General features: G+C 33.6%; 1 protein-coding gene across 2 annotated transcripts in view; it reads left to right on the forward strand.

Moving 5' to 3' along the window:
- The first annotated feature begins 7,330 nt into the window (after positions 1-7,330).
- Positions 7,331-13,648, forward strand: part of nid1a (nidogen 1a) — a 68,992-nt gene continuing 62,674 nt past the window's right edge. Inside the window, exon 1 of one of the 2 annotated variants that reach the window (XM_056470526.1) lies at positions 7,331-7,785. In XM_056470526.1, the coding sequence (XP_056326501.1) occupies positions 7,582-7,785 (204 nt within the window). In that variant the 5' untranslated portion in view covers positions 7,331-7,581. The remainder of the gene's footprint in view (positions 7,786-13,648) is intronic. The other variant, XM_056470528.1, reaches the window with a different exon arrangement.

Here is a 13,648-nt window from a genome sequence, read left to right on the forward strand (position 1 = left end):
CATGCAAACTCCACATAGAAACGCCAACTGACTCAGCCTAGGCTTGAACCAGCGACCTTGTTTTGAAGCGACAGCACTACCCACTGCCCCACTGCGTCGCCTAAATAACAAAATAAAAATAATAAATCAAAGATTTCTCATTCAATGTTTTTAATCACAGTTAAAATCATTTATAAAAAATCATATTAATAATAAATAAATAAATAGATATGAAATAAATAAACAAATAATAATAGAAAAATACAATAATAATAATAATATTATTATTATTATTATAATAAAAACAGTCATAAAAATCATGGGATTATTATTACACTGCTCGCTCTTTATTTTGCTCACAGGGTTGATTTAGAGGAATTTCTCAGTACTCGCTGGACTCATTGGATGATTTTAATCACAGAAAAAATTATTCATGAAAATCGGATTAAAAATAGAAAAATAAATAATAATAGAGAAAATATAATCATAATAATAATAAATTAAATAATAATAAAAACAATCATTAAAAATTAAATGATGGGATTATTATTACACTGCTTGTTCCAGAGATTTTCATGATTTTTTTATGTTGTTTTGATTTGATGTAATGACCAGCTGGAAGTTTTAATACAGTTAAAAATTGTTAATAAAAATCACAAAATAAGAATACTTAATAATATAATATAACAACAAATACACATGCAGTAAATAAATAAAGGTGACCTGGTGGCGCAGTGGGTAGCACGTTCGCCTCACAGCAAGAAGGTCTCTGGTTTGAGCCTCGGCTGGGTCAGTTGGCATTTCTGTGTGGAGTTTGCATGTTCTCCCCCGTGTTCGCGTGGGTTTTCTCCGGTTGTGCTCCGGTTTCCCCCATAAGTCCAAACACATACGCTATAGGTGAATTGGATAAGCTAAAATTGTCCGTAGTGTATGTGTGTGAATAAAATTGTGTGTATGGGTGTTTCCCAGTGATGGGTTGCAGCTGAAAGGGCATCCGCTGCGTAAAGCATATGCTAGATAAGTTGGCAGTTCATTCCGCTGTGGCGACCCCAGATTAAAAAAGGGACTAAGCCGAAAGGAAAATGAATGAATGAATGACTCACGGCATGTTTTTACATACAGTTAAGAATCGTTCATAAAAATCACAAAATAATAATAATAATAATACAAATAAATAAAATAAATAAATACACACAATAAATAAATTAATAAATAAAATAATAATAATAGTATAAATTATATAAAAATAATAATAATAATAATAATAACAGTAATAATAATTATGAATTACAATAATATAATACAAGCCTTTTATGACGGCAACGCAGTGGCGCAGTAGGTAGTGCTGTTGCCTCACAGCAAGAAGGTCGCTGGTTCAAGCCTCAGCTGGGTCAGTTGGCGTTTCTGTGTGGAGTTTGCATGTTCTCCCTGCGTTCGCATGGGTTTCCTCCGGGTGCTCCGGTTTCCCCCACAGTCCAAAGACATGCGGTACAGGTGAATTGGGTAGGCTAAATTGTCCGTAGTGTATGTGTGTATGTGTTTCCCAATGATAGGTTGCGGCTGGAAGGGCATCTGCTGCGTAAAACAAATGCTGGATGAGTTGGCGGTTCATTCCGCTGTGGCGACCCTGGATTAATAAAGGGACTAAGCCGAAAACAAAATGAATGAATGAATGAATGAATGAATGAATGAAGCCTTTTATGACTTTAAAAATATATAAAATATATAGTTGAAGACAACTTTTCTTTTTCAGATATTTTCCAAGTCATGTTTATAGCTTTAAAGTGTGTTTAGTTTAGTTTTTCACTTCACTATAAAATCTATTAATGATGCAATATATTTTTCATTTAAAATGACTTTTTGTTTTTAAAAACAGCACTGTATAAGAAATGTACTCTACTGAAAGCCTATGAAATTTGTGCTCGTACTTGATTTATTTTGTATTTTGCAGCATGTCACAGGTGTTTTTACTCATATTTTTAGGTGTACATTGTCATTTAGGATGCTCGGTACTTTTTTCTTATGAATTTGCCAGAATAAAAAATAATTAATATCCAAGAAATTCATATTCAGACTGTATTGCTTGTGAGGTTTTGAGTTAGACTTGTGTTACTCAATCCAGTTTTACTGTAATCCCAGCCAGATTCAATCTAAAAGGTTTATACAGCAGCTCTAAAGCGTTTAACTTGTGACCGTTTGAGTTTACCACGCTCCTCCAGCCATGAGAATATCTGTGAATTATGGCTGATGTATCGTGGGTTCACATTCAGCAGTGTATGTCAGTGACGAGCAGAGCCTGACCCAGAGGTCAAAAGTCAGAGTCCATAACATCTTGAGGAAGGGCGGCAAGGGACAGTCGTGCTCATATGCAGAAATAATCAGAATATTGACATGTAAATATTTAGAGTATCGTGATAATATAACATTTCCCACTTTTCAAATCGTTAATTATTATGGTCATACTAAAACAAACAAGTAATATCTATTTTCCTGGTCTAATTAAATCTAATTCAGGCTAAAATATATGACGTCAAGGTACAAACATTTAGATTTGAAAATTCTATCGAATAAGTGAAAAATCTCTGCAGTTGTTATTTTTTTCCTCTCTTGTCGACTTGAGATTTCTTTTCTAAAATATATTTATTGCATCCCCCCTCCCCCCCCCCCCCCCACTAGCTAGGCATTTATACACATACATTCAAATTACATTACAAACAAAAAAAATAAATAAAAATAATTAAAAGATAGATAGATCATAAAAATAATAAAATATTTAATAATAAAAAAATAAAAAAATAAAAAAGTAAATATATAAAAAAAAAAATATATATATATATATATATAATTCTATATATATATATAATTCTATAATATATATAATATATATATATATATAATTCATAATTATAAAAATAATTCATTTATATTTCGTCGGCTTAGTCCCTTGTTTATCAGGGGTCGCCACAGTGGAATGAACCATCAACTATTCCAGCATATGTTTTACACAGCGGATGCCCTTTAAGCTGCAACCCAGCACTGGGAAACACCCACACACTCCCACATTCACACACACACACACATATAAACTATCTGAGTGTAATTAATTCTAATCTCTAATTCTAATATCTAATCTGTAATTAATTTCTGTAAATACATTCTGTTAATAGTTTTTAAAAACAGCACTGTATAAGAAATGTACTCTACCGAAAGCCTATCTAATTTGTGCTCGTACTTGATTTATTTTGTATTTTGCAGCATGTCACAGCTGTTTTTACTCATATTTTTAGATGTACATTGTCATTTAGGATGCTCGGTACTTTTTTCTTATGAATTTGCCAGAATAAAAAAATAATTAATATCCAAGAAATTCATATTCAGACTGTGTTTCTTTCTATTACAGCATATGTTTTACACAGCGGATGCCCTTTAAGCTGCAACCCAGCACTGGGAAACACCCACACACTCCCACATTCTCACACACACACACTCATAAACTATCTGAGTGTAATTAATTCTAATCTCTAATTCTAATATCTAATCTGTAATTAATTTCTGTAAATACATTTATATTGACACGGTTGAGAACCAACGACCTTTTTGCTGTGAGGCCAGAGTGCTAACCACTGACCCACCGTGCTGCCCAAGAATCGATAACAACATTGAAAAATAAATAATGATAAAATAATAAAAAAAAAATTTAAATTCATATTTACAAACACACAATTTATATAATAGTCATATGTGGTTCCCAAAGATGGTCAAAGTCTTTCCGCTTCCCATTGATGATAGAAGTTCTCTCCAGTCCAATACAATTTTTACACAGTTCAACTGATGGAGCATCTATGTGTTCCCAGCATAATGCTACTTGAGATTTATTTATTTGTTGTTTGTATAATAAAATTGAATGACAGAAGGAAAAAGAGCTGAACTACTGAAACGTATTTAATGATTTTTTATAAAAGTCTTTTTTGGTGCTGCAGCTTAAAGACGCCTCTCATATGGAGAATGAAGTCCATGCATTGCTCAGGTGTGAGTTTCTCACAGACCTCAACAGAGTGTCAAAATCTTGATGGTTCTGTGGGTCTCGTCTATCAAATCTGAGCTTTATTCTGTATTCTCTATTGGATTGGAGTCAGGTGATTGGCTGGGCCATTCCACAGCTTGATTTTCTTTCTCTGAAAGCATCTGAGAGTCTCCTCGGCTGTGTTTTGGGTCATTGTCTTGCTGAAACGTCCACACTGGCTTTATCTTCATCCTCCTGCTAATGTTGATGTTGGACTGAAGCAGCTGATATTCATTTACACTGAGGAAGGGCAGAGGGTTGCTGAAGAACTACTGAGAGATTTCAGCTGCTGTCTGGGCCTTCACTGTCTTTCTACACCTCCCCGTCTTCATGTGTTCAATACTTCTTTCCCTGCGTCATTTCATTTTATAACACAGAACTTAATTTCTAAACTAATTAGATGTGTTTTCTTTGCATATATGGATTTCTTTAGTTGTTATCAACATCCAATGGAAATTTCAAGTCAACAGCACCTTTAGAAATATGTTTTCCGAGAAAAATGGTGACGTGTTCAACACTTATTTTCCTTGCTGTATGCATGTATGCGAGTGTCTGGCATATAAGCTCAAAGGAAGATAGAAAATGTAAATAATTGAATTTTGCATACTATATTAAAGAAAATTACAAAACAAAAACTTTTAGGTATTCATGCTTAATTTTTTACAAATATAATCTCATCTCAAAGAAATCTCTTTTTATAAATAAACTAAATCTAATCTATTCATTTTAATTTTGGGGTGAAATATCACATATTATAGGCATTCTCCATGATTGACAATAATGATAAGAATATTAACTATTGCTGTTTGAAATTAAGTGTTTGTAATCTATAAATAAATTAATTTTAAAGAAACTACATTAAAAATGGGCTTCCTTTCACAACATGAGTGTGAACTTCTAACTAAATTAGCCAATCACACACCGTTAAACTACAATTAGAGACTATGCCCCTCGCTACGTCCGACAGATTGCACTATAATGTCTTTCTTTTCTTTTTTAAAGTCTTTTATAACCTATTTTAACACATTTTAATCTGTTTTTATTTGTTTTTAATCATTTTATTTTATTTATTTTTTATTTTCTTATACTTTTTTTTTGTTTGTTTATGTAAAGCACTTTGAATTGCCACTGTGTATGAATAGAAGTGCTATAGAAATAAACTTGCCTTGCCTCGCCTAGAGAAGGAAGAATTTAATAAATGACCTCATGCAATAATTAAATATAAATATATTTTAATTACCTGCAGTTAAATGTCATTTCAAGCATTAAAAACGATGATTGTTTCATGCAATACTTAAGGACAGTTTTCATATTTGATGACATTGTTATTAGTAAAAAAAGGACAATTAAGTAAGCCTATGTCATTTTAATTACACTTTCTTAGTCAAATCACTTTATTTTAGCTTCCTCGAGTCTGTCTAAATTGTGAAAATGAGCTGAAAGCAGCAGATGGCGCTGTTCTTTAGGTTTACATGCACTTCCACAGCTATTTTAATGTACCATCATGTACTATAGTTTGAAACTAACCCAAACCCCCAATTACCCTAAACTTACCATGCAACTCGTTAGTTTACATCACAGATTGTTTGGCATTGATGATTACATTATGCTTCTGTGACTTTCCATTTGCGCACAGTACATTAAACTCAGGCTTTTATCTCCAATTATTGTACAGTTCCAAAGGGAGTGAATCCGTGCCAAAAACAAGACGACGCTCAATTATTAAAGCATCAAAAGGACAAGCGCTGATGATGATGATCATGAATGTGGGGGATTCTAGAATTGTGGCTACACTTTATGTGTCTGCAAAATAAACCAAGCACAAAGTGAAGCAGTTTTGTATAATAGTACAAGTTTAATCAAGTTATTTCTAAAAAATAATGTTTGTATGTGTATTAGGGACATTTTATCTGGAAAATATGAACTTAAAGACCTATTTTTGACTGTCTCTCCCTCCTAAATCAAACATTCAGCTTTAATTATCATCAAATAATTATCATCTTTGTGTGTTTACTTTACTAAGATGATTAAAGTGTTGCATGAAACATCTACTTTCTGTATTATTTGTAATTTGAGTTATAAAAACATACATTTCTGTCTTTATGTTCTGGTCATCTCTGTTATACATCGCTTCTAAAAAGTCAGAACAATCTGTAAAGCGCTGATACACAGTAAAAAGCATGTGACTTGCTCCACGTGATGCCACTTGCTGTGGCGGGAAACTTGTGCATTGAGTTCTCCTTATTTTTCTTATTAATTAGTGTAAAATGTTCATGAATACACTAATAGTATTTAATTTTGTGAGCTCTGTTACTGTGATATTTCAGTGGATTTCTCATTCACTTTTTAAAGGCGATAATATGATGACAATACATTGTGTTTTAGACATACCTTGTGGTAGATTTGAGGTTGAGGTTAGTATAAATGTCAACTCTGGTTTAAAACGTTTAACAATAAGTTAAACAACAATTAATAACATAATAAAATGTTCAATAACGTTTAAGCATTTTGCTGTATATTAGATTAATAATGGATTCAGCACTTTGCTATTTACCATAAATTACTACTGACATGTGTCATGTTACAATGAAAACTTCCCAAATGAGGCTTTTTTATTTATTTAATGTTGAAAACAAGAAACACACACACACACACACACACACACACACACACACACACACACACACACACACACACACATATATATATATATATATATATATATATATATATATATATTGCCTTTAAAAGTACTAAATTACAATCTCATAATCCTTATTATCGTATATGCCTATCTTACTCTTAAAAAACGCAAAAATAACGTAACACCTTTACTTTCACATTACTTTTCTTAGTAACTAAGTAACACTTACGGTTACATTTATAACACATTTAGTTACTTAAGATTGTAATATATTACTTTAATAGTAACTTTACAGTGTAAACTTTACACAATACTGTTTATAATGTACTTTCTTGGTCAGTAAATCACAATACCCTCACCAGGAGCGCGCTTCTCTTAATTTTCGCGCTCATAGTTGGACATTTCCATTTTTATTCAATGGAGGGGGGTTGTAGTACCTTAATGACAAACTCACACTGGATTCAACGCAGATTCAAAGTCACTGAATATATAGTTTCTACACGTATTATTTTTGCAATTACGATAAATATTGGAGGAAGATGGAATTGAGATTACGTCCCCGTTCAACCCCCCTTCCCCTCTCCACCCCCTTCAGCCACTGCAATATATAAAAATAAAAAATGTAAGTTGTAACTGTTGACTGCGCTCGTGTTTGAATGAAGTCCTCCACAGAGTAACGTAACGGCTTGAAGGGATACAGCTGCGGATACTCACATCAGCATAATTTGTGACACTGTACAACAATAATTATTATTTTTACTTAACTGTGAGGGTTGGAGTAACGTTAGCTCCACAGCGGTCAGTCTGTCAGGGAGGAGCGATTGCTTCACCGGACATCAGTCAGTCAGTCAGTCAGACGGACTCAGGCAGCTTCAGGGTCGGTTTGGGACTGGATATGGGTCGGCAGGGGCACAGATACCCGTTTTGGGTACTTTTATTTGGATTATCGTTGTCTGTCAGCGGAATAACACGACATGAACTTTTTCCATTCGGGAGAAACGCAGGCGACCAGTCTCTCCATGAAGGAAACGACGAAACGCAGGAGATTAATTTAGAAAAACCAGTAACTTTCCACGATGAACAGTTCAGCAAGATTTACGTGAGTTTTCTATTATAGCAGACATTGTTTCAGCTCTATTGCAAGCTTTTTGATTATTAACGGCCAAGTAATAGCATACTTTGATATAAACTGTTAAAATGGCCATTTTTGTGAACTGTGGTATTCATAATACATTAGATTATTACATTATCTTCATGAAAAAATACTACATTAATTTACAGTAAATACTATGCTGTTTTTGATACTTTTGTCAATATTACGTCATAACAGTATTAATTATCAAATGATAAACTGTAATGTACACTTTTTAGTTTACTAATAAGTTATATAATTCGTTTTTTTATTCCACACCTATAGGTGTATTGTACAATTTATATAGTTGTAGAAAGCCTAGGGCAATTTGTTTGGGTAATTTGGGTAAATTTTGGGTAAAACTTTGGGTAATTTGTTTATATTACTATAGTTGTTAGTATACAATGATCACAACAGTTTAATTCAAGTACAATAATATTGAATGGTCCAAAAACTTTAGTATACAGAGTATATTTTCATGTAGCTGCAGTGCACAATACTGATAACAATCTTTCATTCATTTATTGTTTGTTTGTGTAACTTAAAATATATGAAATCAGTATCAATTTAAATTAGGTTTTAATCAATAACACTAAAGGTCAGCATTTTGTAGTACCCAGCAAACATTGAGTGTCCCCCTGACATCCCCTCATGGTTCCTGTTTGGTTCTCATTTTTTGGGAACCAAATAAGAATGTACTGGGAACAGTCCCTGGTTCTATTTTCCTAATCAAAAAATAGCCTTCCCAGAACATTGCATTGAGTTTTTTTTTTTTGTAACAAATTTGATTGTTAGCTGGGTAGTATTTGAAGTTGCCCATATGTTTGTTTGGTGTTCCTGGTTAACATTCTTAGAATGTTTCAGCAAGGAGCTCTAAAAATAGTTATCAACCTTTCCGGTGATCTTAACAGAATAATTGTTCAAACTTGTTTTTTTTCTTTAATATTTTTTAAACATTAGGACAAAAATATAGTCTATATAATGCTGTTCTTCTACATTTTAATAGCTTTTTTATTTTTTTATTGGTTTGGGGAAAATGTCCATATGTTATTTTTAAAATGATTACATTAAACATTCCCTTAATGTGTTTATCTGCATTAACATAACCAAGAAAGGCATTAAAAAAACTTGGTGTTTTGAATGTTCAAACAATATTAAGAAATTACCTTTTCGTAACTTAAATCAGGGGTTTCCAAACATTTCAGCCCGCGACCCCCAAAATAACAATTCCAGCGACTCACAACCCCCAATATCCTCGGAGGTGGTTATAAACATACAAACATTGCTCACAAGGGAGCACACACACCGATAGGAACTATATAAACGCTAGCATACTGACAACAAAACAAGTGCAACAGTCTAACAACCATGTAATTTTTTTCATTTGTTTAATTTAATATTAACTGGCTCCTTATTTGTATGCTGTTTATTTATGTAACTATTAAATACTATTTTTTTATCTTCTGTATGTTCTGGATAAAATATGGTCCTCCTAATAGTTTAATAACATATATAAGATTTTTGGAAATCACCAAGCGACCCCCCCCTGCAACCCCCGCAGGGGGTCCCGACCCCTACTTTGGGAACCACTGACTTATAGGAATTTTATCCAAATGTTCTTTAAACCACAAAGTACTTAGTAGTTGTCATAATCATTCATTCATTCATTTTCTTTTCAGTTTAGTCCCTTCATTAATCAGGGGTCACCACAGCATAATGAACTGCCAACTTATCCAGTATATGTTTTACGCAGTGGTTGCTGCAACCCAACACTGGGAAACACCCATACACTCTTGCATTCACACACATACACTATGGCCAATTTAGCTTATTTAATTCACCTATACCACATGTCTGGACTGTGGGGTAAACCGGAGCACCCGAAGGAAACCCACGCCAACACGGGGAGAACATGCAAACTCCACACAGAACTGCCAACTAACCCAGCCAGGGCTCGAACCAGCGACCTTCTTGCTGTGAGGTGATTGTGCTACCCACTGCGCCCATTGTCATAATCTTTAGGTTTATAATTTGTCACTATTATTAAAGACAAGGTGCATGTCAGAAAAAGTATGTTAGTTTATTTTTGTAATTAATGTATTTTCATAAAAGCTATCTGAAACATTAAAGTAGATATTATGCATTTCATTTAGCTATTGTATAAAAATAACAATGTAGATACCAAAATGGGACATCTTGTCTAGCCTGTGACCCAAAATGCATAGCTTAAATTCTCACAACACCTGCTCAATGGCAGCACTTTTATAACCAAATAAGTCTCTGTCAGTGGCCGTAGTTCATTGAGGGCATTTCTAAAATAAACAGAAAGTATAAAGGAGAAATGTTCACGCTGCAGTTGCTTTGCTGTTTGTGTTTACCGTGTTTTCTTGCCCATCTGATTCACTTAAAACAGGTCATTAACTACAACAGTACATTTGGCAGCTGCTCAGACAAACAGCTCATTATGCCGCTCCTATAAAAAAGAAATGCTGTGGTTCAGTGCTAATTGACTAGCAGATCATTTCAAGAGGTTTTCAAACAGCGTTGTATTTTTTAGGTTTGCCTTGATCAGAGAGGGTGTTTATTAGCTAATCAACACATAATGATCGTGTTAGATAGCAGCATGACTGAATCATAGCATTTGCTGTGTTTTATGCAAATGCATGTACATTTTTTATAATTAATCCTTTAATTTTTTGCACACGGCACAAATATTTGTAGTTGTGTTTTCCGTTACAAATTATAAACAGTACTTTAAATTAAACTCAACAAAGTCTTGTTTCCTTATAAATTGTTAAATTTAGTTTAAATTATCTTTCAGTGAGAAATATTGTATTGTTTTTCCTTTAAATAATTAAATATATATAATAATTTAAATAATTAATTTAAGTAATTCATTAGGGGTGTCACGGTGGTGCTGTAGCACTATCGCCTCACAGCAAGAAGGTAACTGGTTCGGGCCACGGCTGGGTCAGCTGGCATTTCTGTGTGGAGTTTGCATGTTCTCCCTGTGTTGGTGTGGGTTTTCTTCCGGGTGCTCCGGTTTCCCCCACAGTCCAAACACATGCGCTATAGGGGAATTGGATTAGCTAAATTGGCCGTAGTGTATGAGTGTGAATGCAAGAGTGTATGGGTGTTTCCTAGTGTTGGGTTGCAGCTGGAAGGGCATCCGCTTGCGTAAAACATATGCTGGATAAGTTGGCGGTTCATTACGCTGTGGTGACCCCTGATTAATAAAGGGACTAAGCAGAAAACAAAATGATTGAATGAATAAATAATTCAACAATTTTCCTTCGGATTAGTCCCTTATTCATCAGGGGTCACCACAGCGTAATGAACCACCAACTATTCCAGCAAATGTTTTACGCAGCGGATGCCCTTCCAGCTGCTACAAAGTTCTGGGAAACACCCATACACTCTAATTCACACACACTCATACACTACGGCCAATTTAGTTTAATCAATTCCCCTATAGCGCATGTGTTTGGACTTGGGTAAACCGGAGCACCCGGAGGAAACCAACGCCAACACAGGGAGAACATGCAAACTCCACACAGAAACACCAACTGACCCGGCCGGGACTCGAACTGTGAGGCTACAGTGCCATCCCTATTTAAATAATTCTTTCATATAATGAATAATTTTTTTGTGACGTTTCGTTACAGATTCATGTTTTAAATCACTTAAAATGTAATTAATCAATTTAAAAGCTTTTTTTGTCTCAAATAAATGTGTCTTGCTATGAGACTGTTAAGGTAATTTTATTGGGAAAAATTATGTCAAATACTGAGAAAGTAAGTCTTTTTTTTGCATAAATATAAGACGGGACTTGATGTTATTCATTGAGAATTGAGTGACGAATTGATTGCTTTGAATCATAAACTATTAGTTGTAGGAATTTTGATCTCAAAAGTTTTGCAAAAACATTTTTAAAAATTGATAGATTAATAGAATACATGAATTACAATCAGTAAAAATAACATACACTTACTGTACAGGAAAAAAGAAAGATAGAGAGGGATAAAGACCACAGTAAAATTAAGGCCCAATCCCAATTCTACCCCTTAGCCCTTCCTCTTACCCCTACCCCTCGTTTTGTGAGTGCACGCCCAGGGGTAGTGGTGTCCCAATTCTCTTTAGCTTGAAGGCGTACGGCTAAGGGCAAGGGGTGAATAGCCCTTCGAACAAAGATTTTTCAGGACCACACTCGAAACCAAGGGGTAAGAAAATTTCCCAGAAGACACCAGCCACAGCGGTAAGAAAGTTACACCCAGAAGTAGGAGATCCACAAATTAGTATTTTTTTTTGTCATTATTACAAATTTTTACGACAAACAAAGACATTTTAATTTATTCATGCATTCATGTTTTACCGTCATGCTTATAAAAATAAAAAAAAAACACAAAAAAACCCAGCTAAATTTCATGATCTACACTGAAAAACATTATTCAAAGATGATTCCTTGGATTTACTCAATTTTTTTACGTTAAGTGGATGTAAACAATTTATTTGGGCTGAATTTTAACAAACAAATTAAGTTGAACATTATTAAATTTAATTTGTTTGTTTAAATTCAACACAAATAAATAGTTTGCAACAGTTTTGCATGCAACACTTTTTTTTTCAGTGTATAATCCCTAATAATAACTCCTGTACAGCAGTCCCACAACATTCTGACACTTGATGAAACTCGAATTCCCTGTCAGTATTGTCTAATGGCTGCGGAATGGGCTTTTTTCAGTGTCTGCTATAATGTTAATGTTGTTTTTTGTGTGTTTTAATAGATGAATATGGCCACTGTGTAAATATAAAGTATAGTTACAATCTAATTGCCACAAAAATAGAATTGGAATTGGGCCTAAATCAAGGAAAATACAGAGAGAAAAAAATACAATGAGCACATATAATAAATGTATAGATGCACGGAATTTAATGCAGGTACGCAGGTAAGTCAAGTAACAATATTAATAGTAGGACTGCAGCTGTTAATTATCATAATAATCGATTCATCTATCACTGTGGGGATTTCTATAGAAAATATATATGAAATAATTTCACCAGAAATTACATTAACTAATAATATAGTTACAGGCTGAAATAAAAACAAGCTGCATATTGCATATTAATCAAATACATCTTTTACAGACAGAAGTGATGTGTTAAGTGCATTTTTATTTTTTAACGAAGTGTTGATTAATATAAATTTAATCGATTATTTTTTGATTGATTAAATTGAATAATTTGATTAAAAGTTTGAGCCTGAATGGTAGTAGTAATAAAAATGTGTCTTTTGGTTGACTTTGCCTGAGACTGTAGTGAAATACTCAGATGCATTCCTGCATAACTGTGTATTGATCGAGTGAGTCAGAATCCGGAGCATTTTAGATGTTGTAAAATGTTGGCTCACTTGTATATCTGTATGTAGAATTTTCTCAGAGGACTTGACTTACAAAAACATTCATAATTACAATCCCTTGAATGCTTCCTTTCCCACAGGTCTACTTTGCCAGTTTCCATTTCCAGGACAAGTATTTTCTTTTTCTTTTCAGGCTGTTGTGGTTTTTATGGTCTTGAACTCTTTATTTTTTTATTTTTTGGCCACTACACAACCACCTCTTTGCGAAACATAATGTTTTGTTGGTTGAAATGTAGTTTTCAAAACAGATAGTTTAATCTTACTTTAAAATGGATAGTTCATCCAAAAATTAATATTCTGTATATAGTTTATTTCTTCTGTTGAACACAAAAGAAGACATTTTGAAGAATGTTGTAAACTGGTAGCCGTTGAATACCATAGTGTTTTTCCCCTACTATAATAGATAATGGCTAC

This window comes from Danio aesculapii, chromosome 13 (genome assembly GCF_903798145.1).
Source record: "Danio aesculapii chromosome 13, fDanAes4.1, whole genome shotgun sequence".
Taxonomy (NCBI): Eukaryota; Metazoa; Chordata; class Actinopteri; order Cypriniformes; family Danionidae; genus Danio; species Danio aesculapii.